This window comes from Schistocerca serialis, chromosome 2, assembly GCF_023864345.2.
Source record: "Schistocerca serialis cubense isolate TAMUIC-IGC-003099 chromosome 2, iqSchSeri2.2, whole genome shotgun sequence".
In the NCBI taxonomy this organism is placed as follows: domain Eukaryota; kingdom Metazoa; phylum Arthropoda; class Insecta; order Orthoptera; family Acrididae; genus Schistocerca; species Schistocerca serialis.
In genome coordinates, this window is record NC_064639.1 from 778,096,856 (window position 1) to 778,117,722 (window position 20,867).

The 20,867-nt window shown below is 39.0% G+C and overlaps 1 protein-coding gene across 1 annotated transcript in view; it reads left to right on the top strand.

Annotated features, from left to right (window-relative positions):
* The window catches only part of LOC126455701 (ATP-binding cassette sub-family C member 4-like), a 285,023-nt gene that overhangs the window by 236,580 nt on the left and 27,576 nt on the right, over positions 1-20,867 (top strand). The window contains exons 18-22 of the mRNA XM_050091469.1: positions 3,599-3,719; positions 8,577-8,747; positions 18,631-18,758; positions 18,851-19,096; positions 20,334-20,503. Coding sequence (XP_049947426.1) covers positions 3,599-3,719; positions 8,577-8,747; positions 18,631-18,758; positions 18,851-19,096; positions 20,334-20,503 — 836 coding nt within the window. The remainder of the gene's footprint in view (positions 1-3,598; positions 3,720-8,576; positions 8,748-18,630; positions 18,759-18,850; positions 19,097-20,333; positions 20,504-20,867) is intronic.

The window sequence follows — 20,867 nt, forward strand, 5'->3', positions numbered from 1 at the left end:
ACATGCTGGGATGGTTCCTTTGAATGGGCATGGCCAATTTCCCTACTCATCCTTGACACAATCTGAGCTTGTGCTCTGTCTCTAATGATCTCAATATCAATGGGATGTTAAACCCAATCTTCCTTCCTCCTTCTATATTTTTACAGTGTATTCAAAACATCAAATTTCATTGTGGAGGTAGCATGCATATTCACAAAAGCTTGTTGTTCCTATGTATCTCTTCTACCACAGACAATGATTGGTATGAAGCACAAAGTTGCTGGTACTGTTTTCCCACACCTTTCCTCACCTTGTGGCCACCTAAGTTTTCATTCCACCACTCCCAAGTCTCATGTTTATCACCTGAAGGATGCAAAGCTCCATTTTTAAAAATTCTTGAGAGGCAATTGCTTTGGAAGAATTTGTGTCAAAAAGCATATGACTCCATCAACAGCTGACGTTGTGATTCGCCCAACAAAATGACCAAGCAAGCATTCACAGGCCGCAAATTTATTTACAGTACATGGTGGATTACCCCATGGTAAAACTGAAGGATAGCTTCTTTGCTTCTTTGTTAGTAATATTATGTCAGTCTGTTGCTGTTGAGTAGTCATCTGCTCCATAGACCTGTTTGACAGATATCAATACAAGTCTATAGTCTTCATGGCTACGACATCTTGTTTTCGACTGCTGCCAACAACAACAGTCTAAGAGTTGTTGTAATAAGTGTTACTAGAAGCTTAACTTAATTTCTGATATTGTGATAAAATGAACATGAACATCTCATTCAAGCACTTTTACGAGGGCAGTTCAATAAGTAATGCAACACATATTTTTTCTCGGCCAATTTTGGTTGAAAAAACCGGAAATTTCTTGTGGAATATTTTCAAACATTCCCGCTTCGTCTTGTATAGTTTCAATGAGTTCCGACAGGTGGCAGCGCTGTACGGAGCTGTTAAAATGGCGTCTGTAACGGATGTGCATTGCAAACAACTGGCAGTGATCGAGTTTCTTTTGGCGGAAAACCAGGGCATCTCAGATATTCATAGGCGCTTGCAGAATGTCTACGGTGATCTGGCAGTGGACGAAAGCACGGTGAGTCGTTGGGCAAAGCGTGTGTCATCATCGCCGCAAGGTCAAGCAAGACTGTCTGATCTCCCGCGTGCGGGCCGGCCGTGCACAGCTGTGACTCCTGCAATGGCAGAGCGTGCGAACACACTCGTTCGAGATGATCGACGGATCACCATCAAACAACTCAGTGCTCAACTTGATATCTCTGTTGGTAGTGCTGTCAAAATTGTTCACCAGTTGGGATATTCAAAGGTTTGTTCCCGCTGGGTCCCTCGTTGTCTAACCGAACACCATAAAGAGCAAAGGAGAACCATCTGTGCGGGATTGCTTGCTCGTCATGTGGCTGAGGGTGACAATTTCTTGTCAAAGATCGTTACAGGCGACGAAACATGGGTTCATCACTTCGAACCTGAAACAAAACGGCAATCAATGGAGTGGCGCCACACCCACTCCCCTACCAAGAAAAAGTTTAAAGCCATACCCTCAGCCGGTAAAGTCATGGTTACAGTCTTCTGGGACGCTGAAGGGGTTGTTCTGTTCGATGTCCTTCCGCATGGTAAAACGATCAACTCTGAAGTGTATTGCGCTACTCTTCAGAAATTGAAGAATCGACTTCAGCGTGTTCATAGGCACAAAAATCTGAACGAACTTCTCCTTCTTCATGACAACACAAGACCTCACACAAGTCTTCGCACCCGAGAGGAGCTCACAAAACTTCAGTGGACTGTTCTTCCTCATGCACCCTACAACCCCAATCTCGCACCGTCGGATTTCCATATGTTTGGCCCAATGAAGGACGCAATCCGTGGGAGGCACTACGCGGATGATGAAGAAGTTATTGATGCAGTACGACGTTGGCTCCAACATCGACCAGTGGAATGGTACTGTGCAGGCATACAGGCCCTCATTTCAAGGTGGTGTAAGGTCGTAGCATTGAATGGAGATTACGTTGAAAAATAGTGTTGTGTATCTAAAAGATTGGGGAATAACCTGGTGTATTTCAATGCTGAATAAAACAACCCCTGTTCCAGAAAAAAAATGTGTTGCATTACTTATTGAACTGCCCTCGTACAAAACTTATTACTTCCACGTGTTATTTCTGTCATAGTACATTATCAGTGCTTTGTGCCTGACTTGGAAGCAGTGAATATCCCCTCTCTCCCCATCTCTCACACAGCAACACCAATCAGTTTCCTCACACCCCTGACTCACGCAAAAGCTTAACGAGTTTTTAACAGCTATGAGTCTTTATGTACACATTGGATCACCAATGAGTAGTATGTGTATAACATGTAGATCCCTTTGAATATTCGAATGCTATCTGAAATATTGCATAAGGTTTAAACTGATAATATATCAGTATAGATTGAAATCTTAAAAATTGAAGTTTTTTAATAAAGTTAAGGTTTTTTTCTTGATTTTGAAAATTCCCAGTTTTTTCTAAGTTTTGAAGATTTACTGAAGACACTGTATTAGTGCATATGTGCCATCTTGGAGTTGTCTTAGATGGTCTGTGTACACAGGATGCCTGATTTTAGCATTTTATGAACACACTGCTACTTAATACCCCACTTTCACCATGTTTGTTTTGGTACGTGTACTGTATGTAGTGTTGCGAACTGTTGTCCTGTATCTCTCTGTTTGTCCTCTGTTTGTGTTATGGAATCTGTATGTAGTTTAATACTATTTTGTTTGTTATGTGTGTGTATGTGTGTGTCATTTATTTTATTTATTTTCATTTGTTTATTTATTGGTGTTTTGAAATATTGAGTTATTATATAGTCTGGTTATGTTCTACACTGCTGTTTTCTATTGTTTTGGTATGGTAACTAATGTGATCAATGAGTTGTCACTTTTATTGATTTGGTCAGTTAATATTTTCTTGTTCACTGCAGTGGCTGTTTGTATGTGAAAGTTTTTCCATAATTTTAGGAGTTTTCTGTTGTGATTATTCATCCCAACAATTTTAATATCCTGTTCTAGGTCAGATGGTTCATGTACTCCGATGGTTCATGTCCATAGTATGTAGGAATATATGACAATTTAGTCTCATGAAACTTGTGGTACAGAAAGTTTTTTCCCCACCTAATAACAAAAGAAAAAAAAAACCTGTAATGTGGTAACAAATATGTCATTTTATATAATATGAATGTACCATTGAAGACACTTCACAAAAATAAAGAGAAGTGAAACATGTATGGCACGATACAAACAGCCATTCATTTCATTGCATTAGATGAACCACATCAAAAAAGGATGATCATATACTTGTCAGATTCAAAAGGGAAAACAGAAGAGGTGCCTGCAGTTTGTACTGAAAAAGTCTTCACAGTATGAAAACTGAAGTGGAATTCAATATGCAATGACCAGTTTTCATGAGTATGTTATTGATGACCGAAAAGACTATAATTTTTGTACTCTTTAAATAAATCATCTAAAATCTTTCATTATAATCCTTGTATTGTTAAGTACTGTTAAAAAAAATAAACATTCAATTTTTATATAGTTAAAGATACACACAAATTTCATCTTTTTTGTGTTGTTACAGGATCTACACACTTCTTCTTTTTACATGTTCCTCACAACTGCACAAACATTTGGATTTTTACTAGATGTTATGAGCCTTGTTTATATAGCATTTATTGCTTTCAGCTTTCTGTTCCTTGAAGGTGAGTTGTGAATTTGTATATACACGTGTTACTATGAAAACATAGAATGGAAATAGTATTTATTTATTTACTTCCTATGTTATATAGTTTTTGGATGTTAATTTCTTTAACTCTCAATTAGTTAGCATTTCTATGAGTCATAATTATGACCTCTTGTTATGATACAGAACAAGTTAGCTTTACAATTATAATGCAATTTCTCAGTGAATGCTTATTACATGATTGTCTTAAGTGATTTTTTTTGTAATATATCGATTTATACTGTGTTCAGTCTCTCTCTCTCTCTCTCTCTCTCTCTCTCTCTCTCTCTCTCTCTCTCTCTCTCTCTCACACACACACACACACACACACACACACACACACACACACACACATACACACAATTTTGTTACCCAGTCAGAAATTCTTATATGGTGTATAAGATGGTATCAAGCAGATATGATTGCGTTGTTTGTGTGTGAAGTTGATTTTATTATTTGTTATATTTTTACATCACTGCATAGTTGACCAAAGATTTTTAGTGCTGAATATCTTAACTCCTTTCTGTAATTCACTGTGAAGATGACATGTTGAGCTGCAGACAAGCACAATGCAAAGGCTATTACACACTTAGATTTTGAGGCAGAGAAGAGTGCTGTCTGACAGAGCTGCAGGGGTTATGAAGCAGCCATTACTCAACCTACTGTCACCACACCCTCCACCCAACAGTTTGCACCCTCTCTGTCCTGTCACCTCCTCCCTATTCACATTCCCTCACCCTCATTGTGTGTCACTCTCTGTCAATGCACTTACCCATCTTTCCCCTTCCCTGCTCCTCTGCTTTTCCACTTCTCATTCACCTCCCTGACCCCCCCCCCCCTTCCCCACTGTCCCCATCCCACAGGCCCCCAATGCTGTGCCTATTGGCAGTGATGGCAGTTTTGTCACACTTCCTCCTGTCTCTGCATGCTCTGCCAGACAGCACTCTTCCTTCCCCCACCCATACCCTGCTATCCTTTCCCCTTCCCTGTCTCCTTCAGATTGCTGCTTTTGTTCAATGTGGCAATTGCATTTCAGTCTGCACTGCTGGAGATGGTGGTCATGTATGTGTGAGGTGTGTTTGCTTCTGTGAATGAATGTGCATGTGTTTCCTTTCCTGAAGAAGGCTTTGGCCAAAAGCTAAATGTGTAAAAGTCTCTTTGTTGTGCCTGTCTGCAGCTCAATGTATCATCTTTAAGGAGAGTAGTAATCTATTCTTTTCCTTATATTGTTCCCATTGTTTGATTACTCCTTTCTGTACCACACTAAGGCTGAGTGATGGGTGGTATAAGTCATTGCTCCTTCTAATATCATGTTAATGAATGTTGTTGTTGTTTTTAATCTGTAATTCATAAGGGAAAAATGGCAGAGGACATTTGTGTAAAGATTTTGACAGAGAGGGTCAGGTTTTGCACAGTAGGCGGAGCAGGGAACAGCCTTGCTAACGACAGATATTACAGTTTGAGGGGTGACCTGGATGAAATTGGAGTAGCAACTACACACATAAGTGTGAGCTTTGTGGAGGTCCTACAGCACCATGACTAGCCCTAGATTAATACTGGTGTGAGTCATGTTATTGAGTTAAGCAGGCTGCCGCTGACAGAATTAAATCTCATATCAGGGTCATTGTGTAAGTCATGGCAATTTGGTATATCATGCAAACATGTGGCATCACCAATATTTCAGAAAATATATTCAAAAGCCCGTGGCAAACAGTACCAAAATCAGCCAACAGATGGCAACTGCATGGGAGGATGACTTGGTACCAGCACCTGAAACATTCAGTGTGAGATTTGCCATGCTAGAAGATGAATGTAAGCTGAGTGGAACACTGAGCTTACCTTTCTCCCTGGCAGAAATGCTGTTCAGTGTCATGCGGAACAACAAACAGCTGTAGTTGATGGGTCATCAGCCATGAAGGTCATGCTCATTCTGGCATAGGACAGCCACAATATTTTGCAATGTGACATATATTTATGGCAATTCCAGTGGCAAGCAACATCTTCCCCATCATTGGCAACACTTTGTGGATGCAGTGGGCAACTATTTTGAAGGAAAGTAGTTGATTTTGATTCATTTTTGTTTTATTTTTACTGGTACACAATAACCTTACACAGAGTTTCAGTGCATGTGTTTCATGTCAACCACTGCTGTGACCTCCTGTACTGGAACCCTGTATTGTTGGCATGCAGATACACACTGCTTTACTGGTTCAATGTACATTGTGGAATTCCCATGTTGTCGCATTATTGCAAGATATACCATAGTTACCATGAGTTACAGAATGCCACTCGTATAAGTTCTGGGACTTTTGCTACAATTTGGAGATAGGGACAGGGATGTACTAGACACGACCTGCACCTGAATAAGAAAGAGAACAATAAATTGGCTAGTGTCTTGCAGAAAATGAACAAATGGCAACCATCACACAAAGCAAGATCTTGTGGGTACTGGTGTCAGAAGGGTACCTTTTTTAGATTAGAATCAGAATCCAGGTGTCCTGTTATGAAATAGGTTAAAATAACAGAAGAACCCCACAAAATGCACAGAAAAGTGCATTACAACATTAGAGGACTGAGTAACAAGATGGAAGAGCTTTTCATCTGTTTGCAAAATTTAGAGAGCTCTGAAAGGACTGACATCCTGTGTCTTCCAAAGTACCACATAACCACTGGGTTGGAGAAGTTAAATATACAAGAATACAATCTAGAATCATACTTATCTAGAATTAATATGGGAAGATGAGGAGTTGATACATATTTGACAGAAGTAGATTTTGTACTGATCAGCACATGGAAGTGAGTGCTTGCGAATTAATATTGAAAAATTGTTCACTTTTAATTGTAGCTGTATATAGCTTCTGAATTGTTCATTATCAATATGAAGTTCTTATTATGCTCTCTGTCAGATAGCAGGAAGCAGTTAAAAGTCAGTGGTGTATTAGGTTATTGCATTCTTTCATAGCAGTTTTGTTTTGCATGTTGGTATTCCATTTGCTATGGATTTATTCATTAATTGAAATTTCTTATTTGTAGTTCACTGTTGCTATCTGAGTTCACATATTGTCATTTTGTCATTTAGAGGTAGTGGGTGAAGCTATGGACACTATAAAATGGAGTGCCAGGTGAATAAATCGGTATGTTTCTGACATATTCTTCTGTTTGAGGTCAATAGAGGGGTGACAACAACAGAGGCAGCCAACAACATTTGCACGATGTAGGGGAATAATGCCATTGGACAGGGCATGGCAAGAAAATGGTTTTCTTGTTGTAAGCTGTATCACTTTGACATTAGTGACTGTCCACATTCAGGAGTACCTACAGGATTTGGTGAAGATTGTTTAAACAAATTAATCCACTATGATCCACATCATTGTACTCGAGAACCAGCAGATGCCATGAACTGTGATCATTTTACCAACGTGTGATATTTGCATGCCACGGGGAAGGTGCAAAATTCAGGTGTATGGGTACCACATGCCACAGGCCAAAATCACAAGATTAGTGGCTGGCCATATGGGCACCTCTGCTTGCTCATCATCAATTGGCTCATGAACAACACTGACCATTTCTATCCTTAGTTGTTACCAGTGATGAGAAATTATGTCTTTATCATAATGTAAGGAAAAGAAAGAAATGGTTGAGCCCAAACAAAGCAGCAGTTTCCCATAGAAAGACCTGTGCACATCCACAAAAGATAATGTTACACATCTGGTGGAAAAGTGACAGAATGGTGTTCTATGAATTGCTTCCCCAAGCTGTCACTACCAGTGCTGACATTTATTGTCAACAACTGGGATGTCTTACAGATGCAATCCAAGAACAACAACCAGGAATACTGTGTGAAGTGATGTTACTCCATGATAATCCCTGCCCACACTATACTAGACTGACAAAAAGTGTATACAGGAGTTGAGTTGGGAAGTCATTCTGTGCCACCTTATTCATTTGATCCTGCACCCTCAGATTTTCACCTTTTCTGCTCTCTGTCGAACAGCCTTCAAGGAACTTCCTTTCTGGAAAAAAGTACACTCTGAACATGGCTTAAAGAGTTCTTTGCTTCAAAATCACGTGATTTCAACAACTGCAGAATCAAGAGTTACCACAGCACTGGCAGACTGTTATAAATAGTGAAGGAGAATATATTATTGATGACTAAAATTTCTGTTATGTGTATCTATTGTGTTTATAAAATGTATGGGAAAACTCTATGAATCTATGCACCAACTTAATATGTTTTCTAGAGTATTCTGATAGGAAATATGATCTGGAAACATTATTTGGATTCTACAATTCATTGTTGGTAATTAAGTTTCTGGCATTGGTGGATAAAGATAATAGGACCCTAATTGATAACATTTTCTTTTATGAAGTTCAGAGCAAGAAAATAGCTTTATGTGTATAACAAATGCTCTCTCTGATCATGATGCACTGTTCGGATAAACAAGATAGTGCCTTGCAGTACTGATACTCCTCAGTGGAAACCAGTTAGAATAATAATGAATGACTCCAGAAAAAGTGTTTTTAAGAATGGTTTACAAGAAGTGACTTGAGATGAATTTTATAGTGAACGAAATGCTGATGTAATATTCAGTCTATTCCATGATATGTTCATATCATATTAGAAAATAGCTTTCTGTATAAGCTAATCAGAAAAGACATTAAAGAGCCAAGTAAAAAACCACACATCACAAGAGGGATTACAGTATCTTCCAAAAAGAAACGGAAAAGGTCATCATAAAGTCATCATAATTGAGTTTTTTGGTTTGTCACATATTCCTGCAGGCTCATTGTAATTGTGCAGTTCTCTGATGATGGTATGATTTATTTATGATTTCAGATTTGTTTGGTGGTGGAATGGGTCTGGCATTGACACAAGCCATGAACCTCACAGGCATGATACAGTTTGCAATGCGATTTACAGCAGAAGCAACAAATCAAATGATGTCAGTAGAGCGTGTACTTGAATACCTGCATTTGGAAGAAGAACCAATGCTGGAATCTCCTCCAGGTAATATTACTGAACACATCCTGAAAGTAGATGAGTTGCACTGTTTTTTTTTTTTTTTCTTCAGGATTTTATTATGGGAAAAAACTGTTCTTTATATTTTCTCAGTGATTTATGACACACAACCTAAGCAGAACACTCTTTATCTGTTACTTATATATATAAAGTGAAAACTGCGTGTCAAAAGTTCCAACTTCATATCAGTCTGTGAAGTGTGCATGTCTGGTGCACTTGAAAGAAGCTGAAAGAGCTGGTATAGTGGTTAAGATAATGGGGTCTCATTTGGGTGGAAGGCAGTCAAAATCCCCAACCAGCCACCTAGATTTTGATTTTCCATGATACACGCTGGGATAGTTACAGCAAAAGGATGTAGCCAGTTTCCTTCACCAGTACAATCTTGTGCTTCCCTCCACAGACTTTGTCATCAATAGGACATTAAACCTTACTGTGTCTTCCTTCCTTTAAGTGGCAGAGAAGTGTTCACAGATGGTTGATGTTCTTATTTGAGGTACAGTGCCCAGTAAAAAGTGCTTACTTGTCACTAAACTTCAATGCTTACTATGTAATCCAAGATTAAATGAATTATAACTCAGATACAGCCTTTTGTTTCTGTCTCTTGCTTTCTCCCTCAGAATTTTGTATTATATCACAATGACAATGTAATGTATTGCGAATACATAGAAAGAAGGATCCTTTATTGTATGATTATATGATAGCGGAACAAACACTGGTAGCAGTTACTTCTGTAAAATATCTGGGAGTATGCGTACGGAACGATTTGAAGTGGAATGATCATATAAAACTAATTGTTGGTAAGGCGGGTACCAGGTTGAGATTCATTGGGAGAGTGCTTAGAAAATGTAGTCCATCAACAAAGGAGGTGGCTTACAAAACACTCGTTCGACCTATACTTGAGTATTGCTCATCAGTGTGGGATCCGTACCAGGTCGGGTTGACGGAGGAGATAGAGAAGATCCAAAGAAGAGCGGCGCGTTTCGTCACTGGGTTATTTGGTAACCGTGATAGCGTTACGGAGATGTTTAATAAACTCAAGTGGCAGACTCTGCAAGAGAGGCGCTCTGCATCGCGGTGTAGCTTGCTCGCCAGGTTTCGAGAGGGTGCGTTTCTGGATGAGGTATCGAATATATTGCTTCCCCCTACTTATACTTCCCGAGGAGATCACGAATGTAAAATTAGAGAGATTAGAGCGCGCACGGAGGCTTTCAGACAGTCGTTCTTCCCGCGAACCATACGCGACTGGAACAGGAAAGGGAGGTAATGACAGTGGCACGTAAAGTGCCCTCCGCCACACACCGTTGGGTGGCTTGCGGAGTATCAATGTAGATGTAGATGTAGATGAATTTAATTCATTTGTTCACAAAGAAGTCTAAATGAAGTTTATGCATTCTACTAGAGCAGCTAGACTGGGGAAAGTGAAAATGACATTTTGGACAATCAGTGAAGCTCAAAGCTTTAAGAAGTTAGTAATGCTTGGTCATTGAAAAGGTGCCATGGAGGACAACAGACCAGTGTAGCATAGAATTAAGAAGTGATGAAATATCAAACAATGGAAAATCCAGGATGGAATAACAACAATATTATGAAAAGAGTAGATTGCCATTCACCATATAATGGAGATGTTGAGTCACAGAGAGGCACAACAAAAAGACTGCTAAACGAGTAAGATTTCAATCAAAAGGCCTTCTTCTGAATTAGACAACATACGCACACACACTCGTGCATACACAATTAAGGAATAAATACGCCCAGGAAGAACAGTAGATATAATTGTGTACAAATGGTAATCAAAAGGGCAGTAAATAAGAAGATGACAGAAAGAATGAGAAGAATGGCCAACTCAACATGAGAGTTTTCATAACAAGTAATGTGAGGGCAACTAATAATAGAAAGAGTTAATAAGATCTGTTGAAAATAATCTGAGACACATTCATTTTATATCATAAAAGCTATCTGCTTTAATGAGTTTCTTGAGCTACCTTCATGGCTTTAATTTTGACATTTCTGTTCTATTTTCTCTTTTATTTCTTGACATTTCTTTTATTTCTTGACTGCTGAAGGATTGTGGCTGTTTTACATTGCTCCTGTAAAGCAAGATAGCACAATGGTCAAGACACTGGACTGCTGAAGGATTGTGGCTGTTTTACATTGCTCCTGTAAAGCAAGATAGCACAATGGTCAAGACACTGGACTGTGTTATGGAGAAACAGGTTTAAAGTATCCATCTGGCGATCCCCCCCCAATCCCCCCCCTCTCCGGCCTCCCTTCCTCACCCTTTAAATAAAATGAAGCAAATGTGATGATAATTCCCTCGATGAGAGTACAGTGTGTTTCTTACCCTACCATTGTCCTACCTGAATCTGTAATCTATCTGTAATGAATATGACTGCTTTTAGATGTGACACTGTAAGTTTCCTCAACTGCTCCTGTAAACCTACAACACTGTACAGGGTGTTTACAGAAAAGTGTGCAAAAATGTAACATGACATAGAGAATGCTCCACTGAACAGGGAACCTGGGGTCAGTGAAGCCAGCTTAAAGAGATATGGAAGTAAACATGTCTACCGCTTTGTCTAGCACCCAGGATGGTGGATCACTCAGCTCGTGGGTCGATGAAGAATGCAGCAAATTGCGCATCGACATGTGAACTGCAGGACACATGAACATTGATATTTCAAATGCACATTGCAAATGCAGCATGCATTCTCAATGGAGAGAAGTCTTCCGAAGTAAGAGTGATTTCAGGTGTGCCGCAGGGGAGTGTCGTAGAACTGTTGCTATTCACAATATACATAAATGACCTTGTGGATAACATCAGAAGTTCACTGAGGCTTTTTGCGAATGATGCTGTGGTATATCGAGAGGTTGTAACAATGGAAAATTGTACTGAAATGCAGGAGGATCTGCAGCGGGGGCAATTGAATCAAAATGTAGACAACTGTAATGTCCTACAAATACATAGAAAGAAAGATCCCTTATCATTTAGCTACAATGTAGCAAGTCAGCAACTGGAAGCAGTTAATTCCATAAATTATCTGGGAGTAGGCATTAGGAGTGATTTAAAATGGAATGATCATATAAAGTTGATCGTCGGTAAAGCAGATGCCAGACTGAGATTCAGTGTAAGAATCCTAAGGAAATGCAATCCGAAAACAAAGAAGTAGGTTACAGTACACTTATTCGCCCATTGCTTGAATATTGCTCATCAGTGTGGGATCTGTACCAGATAGGGTTGATAGAAGAGATAGAGAAGATCCAACGGAGAGCAGTGCGCTTTGTTACAGGATCATTTAGTAATCGCGAAAGCATTATGGAGATGATAGATAAACTCCAGTGGAAGACTTTGCAGGAGAGACGCTCAGTAGCTCGGTACGGGCTTTTGTTGAAGCTTCGAGAACATACCTTCACCGAGGAGTCAAGCAGTATATTGCTCCCTCCTACGTCTATTTCTCATGAAGATACCATGAGGATAAAATCAGAGAGATTAGAGGCAACGCAGAGGCATACCGACAATCTTTCTTTCCACAAACAATACGAGACTGGAATAGAAGGGAGAACCGATAGAGGTACTCAAGGTACCCTCCATCACACACCGTCAGGTGGCTTGCGGAGTATGGATGTAGATGTAGATGTAGATATTTTCTGGTTTATTTACAACTAACATGCATACAAGTTTACACATACTGTGCTGTTTATTTACACGTACATTTTTTATTTCCTGCAAGGAAACAGAGAGGACGAGCCTGATTACTAGGAAGATATGATGAAGGTTTTGTTTACATTTCTTGTCCATAAGGTGGCTCTGCTGTATCATATTTACATTATCCCATGACAGAACATGGTATGAATCAATGACAGACCCCTCATTACTCAGTGTTACTCATAGATGTACAATACAATACAGTGGAGCAGTACTGGCAGAGTATCACAGAACTCATTGACATGCACTTTATGTACAGGAAAGTAAGTTTCAATGCTCTTGCTGCTGAAAGTCTGTACAGGGAATGCTTTCCTAACAGGCATTGTCCATCATGATGAGTGTTTATTTCTCTCAAGTGACGAATTTGGGAGACTGGTTCATTGGAAAGAAGAAACAAAGAACCTGACAACATGACTACCATTCACGCACCGAAGAGGGTTCCTGGAACATATTGCAGTGGACTGCACTACAAGTACTCATCATATTGTGTGTGAAATGGGTGCTGCACATACTAGCATATGGCAAGGACTCCACAAACAACATTTACACGCAGTCACCCACAAAGATTCCATACAATGCTTGTGACAGACTTTGCATCAAGGATTGCCCCAACAATGGACTGATCAACCAGATATCCTTTAAATTGTGCCATTTACTGATGAGGTCCCATTTGATCATGATGGTATTTTGAACACCAGGAATAGCCATGGGTGGGATGAGGAAAACCCTCATGCTGTAGTAGAGTAACACCCTCAGGTATGTTTTGCTGTGCATATCTGGGCTGCCCATTGTAGGCGACAATCTCATTGAGCCACATCTTCTACCTGGCTACCTGAATGGCCACTTGTACTTGACATTCATGCAAAGAGTTCTACCTAAATTGTTGGATAGTGTACCCTTGGCTGCTTACGAGAGGATGCGGGCACAACATGATGGTGCACCACCTCACTTTTTATTTATTTATTTATTTATTTATTGTTCCGTGGGACCACATTTAGGAGAAGTCTCCATGGTCATGGAACGAGTCAATACATGAAATTATAACACGATTGTAGAAACAGATAAAATGAAACAAGTCGTTAGTTTAAATAAAGAAAATCAAGAATGTAAAACTGGAATTTGCTTAATTTTTTATCTCTTCCAGGAGCTCCTCGACAGAATAGAAGGAGTGAGCCATGAGGAAACTCTTCAGTTTAGACTTAAAAGTGTTTGGGCTACTGCTAAGATTTTTGAGTTCTTGTGGTAGCTTATTGAAAATGGATGCAGCAGAATACTGCACTCCTTTCTGCACAAGAGTCAAGGAAGTGCATTCCACATGCAGATTTGATTTCTGCCTAGTATTAACTGAGTGAAAGCTGCTAACTCTTGGGAATAAGCTAATATTGCTAACAACAAACGACATTAAAGAAAATACATACTGTGAGGGCAATGTCAAAATTCCCAGACTATTGAATAGGGGTCGACAAGAGGTTTTCGAACTTACACCATACATAGCTCGAACAGCCCGTTTTTGAGCCAAAAATACCCTTTTTGAATCAGAAGAATTACCCCAAAAAATAATACCATATGACATAAGCGTATGAAAATATGCGAAGTATACTACTTTTCGTGTTGAAATGTCACTTATTTCAGATACTGTTCTAATGGTAAATAAAGCGGCATTTAGTTTCTGAACAAGACCCTGAACATGGGCTTTCCACAACAGCTTACTATCTATCCGTACGCCTAGGAACTTGAACTGTTCCGTCTCGCTTATAACATGCCCATTCTGTCTGATTAAAATGTCAGTTCTTGTTGAATTGTGGGTTAGAAACTGTAAAAACTGAGTCTTACTGTGATTTAGCATCAAATTATTTTCCACAAGCCATGAACTTACTTCATGAACTACATTATTTGATAATGTTTCAATATTACACACAAGATCCTTCACTACCAAGGTGGTGTCATCAGCAAACAGAAATATTTTTGAATCACCTGTAATACTAGAAGGCATATCATTTACATAAATAAGGAACAGCAGTGGCCCCAGCACCGACCCTTGGGGAACGCCCCATTTAACAGTGTCCCATTGGGACTGAACATCATTACCACTCTCAATATTGCGGAGGATTACCTTCTGCTTTCTGTTCTTAAAGTAGGAGGCAAACCAATTGTAAGCTACTCCCCTTACTCCATAATGGTCCAACTTCTGCAGTAATATTTTGTGGTCAACACAGTCAAAAGCCTTCGTTAAATCAAAGAAAACACCTAACGTTCTCAACCTTTTATTTAATCCGTCCAAAACCTCACAGAGAAAAGAGAATATAGCATTTTCAGTTGTTAAGCCATTTCTAAAACCAAACTGTACATTTGACAGCAAATTATGTGAATTTAAATGCTGCAGTAACCTTGTATATACAAGCCTCTCAATAACCTTAGCAAACACCGATGGCATAGAAATAGGTCTATAATTGTCAACATTATCCCTGTCTCCCTTTTTATAAAGTGGCTTCACTACCGAGTACTTTAATCGGTCAGGAAACCGACCACTGCTAAAGGAAAAGTTACAGATATGGCTAAGTACTGAGCTAATATACGTGGAACAATACTTCAGTATTCTGCTAGATACCCCGTCATATCCATGAGAGTTCTTGGTCTTTAGTGATTTAATTATTAACTCAATCTCCCTCTTGTCAGTATCATGGAGGAGCATTTCAGGTAACAGTCTCGGAACACTTTTTTCTAAGAGCGCTATATGATTCCCTGTTGGGACTAGGTTTCTATTTAGTTCACCTGCTATATTCAGAAAGTGATTATTAAGTACTGTACATATATGCGACTTATCAGCAACACGGACATCCCCACTACGCACTGATTCTATATCCTCGACCTGTCTCTGCAGACCAGCCACTTCCTTTACGAGTGACCATATGGTTTTAATTTTATCCTGAGACTTAGCTATTCTATCTGCATACCACATACTTTTTGCCTTCCTAATAACTTTTTTAAGCACCTTACAATACTGTTTGTAATGGGCTGCTGCATTTAGATTTTGACTGTTTCTAACGTTTTGATATAATTGCCACTTTGTTCTACAAGATATTCTTATCCCTTTAGTCAGCCACCCAGGCTGCCTGTTTGTGCTAGTACCCTGTTTTAAACGTTCTAACGGAAAGCAACTTTCAAAGAGCACGAGAAAAGTCTTGAGGAAAGCATTATATTTATCGTCTACTGTATCAGCACTATAAACATCTTGCCAATCTTGTTCCTTGATAAGGTTTACAAAAGTCTGTACAGCAACTGGATCAGCTTTCCTAAAAAGTTGGTAACTATATTTAACATGTGTTGAAGCACAAAAATCTTTTAGACTTAAAATTTGTGCATCATGATCTGAAAGGCCATTCACCTTTTTGCTAACAGAATGCCCTTCTAATAATGACGAATGAACAAAAATATTGTCTATTGTTGTTCTACTGTTCCCTTGCACTCTCGTTGGAAAGAATACGGTTTGCATAAGATTATATGAATTAAGGAGGTCTACCAGCATCCTTTTCCTTGCACAATCACTTATACAATTAATATTGAAGTCAATATTCAGTGTGGATCTCTGCAACCATCTCAGTGCTGTATTTCCTGGTCGCTAGATTGGAAGGGAAGGTCCTATTCCATGGCCTGTGAAGCCTCCTGACCTGGATCTCCTTGATTATTTCCTACGGGAATATCTAAAGTCACTTGTGTGTGGTACCCCAGTGGATATGGAGATGGAATTAGTTGCCAGAATTGTAGCTGCCTGTGATGTGATTCAAAAGTAGCTGCCTATGATGTGATTTTAAACACACCAGGGATATTTGTTAGGGTGTGTCAGAATCTTGTGCACTGATGTCATGCTTGCACTGAGGTTGATGGCTGTCAGTTTCAGCATATTTTGTAAGACGCAGTACAAATGATACAGTCATTGTGTCACTGATGGTAATTGCAGTTAAATGTAACTAATGTGAATAAAAAAGTACTCAGCAATGTGATTTCATTCCTATTAACTCCTTAAGCTGCCTTCTCTGACCCCAGGTTCCCTACCTCAAATTATTAAGGGGGGCATCGTCCACACTCTGATAAATTTTTGCACCCTCTTATGGAAATACTCTGTCTAAATTGTCAGTAAATTGTGTTTAATATCAGTCCTTTTGTATTTTAAAATATTTTCTTAATTTGCTGAAAAAGTCATTGCTAGTTGAAACTCATTATATTGCTTTAGCTCTTTTGTTTGTGACACTTTGTACCAGTATCCATGGCAAGTTTTCATGCATTCTCACAAATTATTACTTCTTCCTCTTTGCTGTGAAATGATTACTGTTTCTTGCCATTAAGGTTAGCCAATCTTTGAACTTGATTTTTCTAAGCTCATAGATGCAAAAACTGTAGTATCATGTAGGGACCATCTGAAAATTTTGAAATTTATATGTTTGAAATAAATGAGAAAAGTTTCAAACCTGTACAGAAATGTTATTAGCAGAGTAGTAGAATTTTGTGAAGTCTTCACAAACGTATTGTTTTATACATTATTGTAAAAACCTAAAGTTTAATTCTTTCAGTCCAAGTCTGCAATTCATTTTTATTTACCATGGAAGGACAGTATTTAACAAGTTACCATCATCCAATTCTTCATTCTTTGTCCAACCAAAATTGTAGAAATTGGTACATAACCTTGACAATTTTTGTGCTCTTGTGTATGCCCACAGTTAATAGCAGCAGAGAATATCAGCAGTATCTAGCATTGTCCATATCAGTATACCCCTGCTGTTCATTTGGTATGAGGTACAATTACCCATGCTGTAAAATGATACTGAGTTGTCTAAACACACAAAAATCAAGAAAGGCAGCCACTCACTTCCAGATAAGGTGGCAGAAGACTATTTAATCTCATTAATTTGTAATTTTCATCTCTTATTGCTGTATGAATTATCACTACCAAACTGTCACTCTCCGTAGACTTTGCCACCCTATCATTGAACAATTAATTTACAACACCATTGCCTGCTGCAACACAAATACAATTTAGGTTATCCCACTCCATTCCCTAGTCCAGACTTATACTAATCAGCATCCTCAACCATCCACTTCCCACCTCCATGCTCTCAGTCTCTGACCTCACTAGGCACTGTCCACCTCATGATCCTCTGTGCCAGCATTGTACTCTTTTTCTCTCTCTTGCTTATGACTGTTTACAGCAGAACTTATGAATCCCCATTTTGTCACAACTACTGGAAGCCCTCTCTCTCCCCCTCCTCCACTTTCCAAATCATTCCAACCTCTTCCTTGCACATGATGTTTTCCTCCTTTCCTGCTGACTTACTCCTTCCATACTATCCTCTACCCCTCCCTGCCTGCCTCCCTCCCAGACACATTTTTGCTTTGTGTGTGTGTGGGGGGGGGGGGGGGGGGGCATGCACTCACACACTTGGTGGGTGGAGTTGTGTATTAAAACTGGAACACAGCTGGAAGGATATTTGAGTGGTCTAGAAACATTAACTGTTAAAAATCTTGATCACATTATTCATGTGCGTGCAGCGTCCACAGCCTGAGACATTAATGATTGTATTTCAGCAGAATAATTCATACCACAATTAATAGCATGCACATGACCATTATATCAACAGCTGCTGTCTCATAATGGAACATTTGTGCAGCTAAAAACTTGTAGAGGCTCTAGAATTCATCATCAGTTCTACAGAGAAAGTGTATGAGCTGTAGATATGACTGGGAAAGCACTGAAAGACAGTGGCACAGGTTACCCAAAAGATGTATGTAAAAATATGCATACCTGATTAATTTACATAAATTCAACTAATGAAGGAGGTATAATCCTCCAAAATGCATAGTGGGAACATTAATAAATGTGATTGGTTACAATAAATTTTATTTTCTATTGACATTCATAACAATGTTAGTCATATCTCATCTATCTGGTGTTTAAAGATTGTTTCAGATAACAATAATTTTGGTGACTACAAATGAATGCTAACATTTTGCATTAGTTTTGCTATTTACCATCTCCAAAACTGAGTCTCTGGGGACTCACCATCAGTGTTTACCCATTATTGAAGTAATATTTTTTTGTAACTATGCTCTTGTTAATTTTGTAATTAGAGTCCTATGAATTCTAAATATATATAGAACTACCTTTTTTTGCAGACAAAAAACCACCAAATACTTGGCCAGCTAAAGGTGAAATAGAATTTCGGCATGTGTATTTGCGTTATGGACCGCAATCTAATCCAGTTCTTATTGATCTTAATCTTCATATTAAAGCAGGCGAGAAGGTAACAAAATAATACATTCACAAAAAAAGACAAGCTTACATCTGTATTATATCATCATTTTACTAACCCTCTTATTCCTTTTTACCAATCAGGTAGGAATAGTAGGTCGAACAGGTGCAGGAAAATCATCTCTGATTTCTGCATTGTTCAGGCTAGCCACTGTAGAAGGTGAACTAATCATTGATGGATTAGACACTGCACATGTTGGGCTGAAAGATCTAAGATCACACATGTCTATTATACCACAAGATCCAGTATTGTTTGCTGGAACATTACGTTTTAATCTTGATCCTTTTGATGAATTCTCTGATGATGTGTTGTGGAGAGCTCTTGATGAGGTACTGTATCAGTCATCATATTTTGATTACTTTCACATATTAATATTTGTCACAATATAATATATTGAACTAACTTCGATTAGTGCACTAAATTGTGTTTTTTCTCTTATTTTGCTTATAAAATAGCAATAAAACACCAAATTTCTTCATATACAGTCCAGTGACATTAATGTGACCACCACCTATTTTGACATAAACATGCAATATCAAATCCCATGAATGGTATATAAAGCATGTCCACGAGTGAGGGGGGGGGGGGGGGGGGGGAGATGAACAGATGCCAAGGGTGGAAGCATTTAAAGTATATCTTGCATTTCAAGGTGGCACTATCCAAAAACAGAGCTATGGCAGCTGTTACGCACCACAGGCCGTAGACGACAGGAGTGAATGACAGTTACGGAGATGCACATAGGTAAATAAATGTGCAAATGTTGAGCTCCTGATCACCTAAATGAAACAAGGCCATTTAGCAAATGTTGCTTGGTATGTATCTCTGCAGCAGACACCTGGTTCCTGCACCAATGCTGACTGCTTTTCATCAGTGACAAAAGCTGGAATTTGCACACTAGCACCACAATTGGATGTCCAGTGTGTGGGAATAGATGGTCTTCCCAGATGAATCATGCTTTATGCTCCATCAGACAGATGGCCACTGTTGTGTATGGTGTGAAACATCTGAAAGCAAGGGGTCAGGAATGGACAAGGGAGCATTATGATCTGGGGAATGTGTTTAGTATGCATCTATCCTTGGGAATCATGTCCACATCTATATGCAGTTCATTTTTCCTCAGCAAAGTGGAACCTATCAGCAGGACAATGCACTGTGTCACACAGTTCACAGTGTATGTGCAAGGTTTGAAGAGCACCAGAATGAGTTTATCACTCCCTTGGCCAGCAAACTTCCAGGCTTTTAACTCAATTGAAAATCCAGTGGACCACCTCAATCGGTCTGTTTGTGGCATGGATCCTTAACTGAGAAACCTAATGCAGCTGGCCACAGCACTGGAGTTGGCAAGGCTCTGCGTCCATGTCAATATCTTCCAAAACCTCATTCTCTCTTCCTCCACATCTTGCAGCAGTCTGTTCTGCAAAAGGTGGTTATTCAGGCTTTTGACAGATGGTCACAGTAATGTGACTGGACAATATATTAGTTATTTTACATGATAACAAGTTAAATGAAATTTGTAAGAATATTGACGGAATGGATATTTTATTCATTAATCATACAATAATATAGGTAGAGCTTCGAGAGATGCTAAATGACAGTCTTGGTTTGGACTCACTTGTGATGGACCAGGGAAGCAACTACAGTGTGGGTCAACGTCAGTTGGTGTGCCTGGCACGTGCAATATTACGAGATAGTCGTGTGTTGATGCTGGATGAAGCCACAGCAAATGTTGATAATTTGTGAGTACATGTTACATGCCATTCTGACATAAAATAACAACTCAGTTACAATACACACAAACATAAAACAAAACATTCTGAGTGTCGTAAGGAGATGGAAATTAAATCAATTAAATTTTTTTTTTTTTCCTTTTTTTTTCATGTCGTTCAGCAATGTAAAATGAGGGTCATGCATCTTTTTAAAGTAGGTGTAATTTGTGGGTTTCACTTAAATGGATAAAACTAAATGCTGCACTGTTATACAGTTCTTTTTCTTTGAAGTGAAACTCATCATGAATACTTACATTCCACACTGATGATCTACATTATATCAGTTGAAAGAATGTTACACTGTATATGAAAAATTATCTGCAAGAAAACTTGG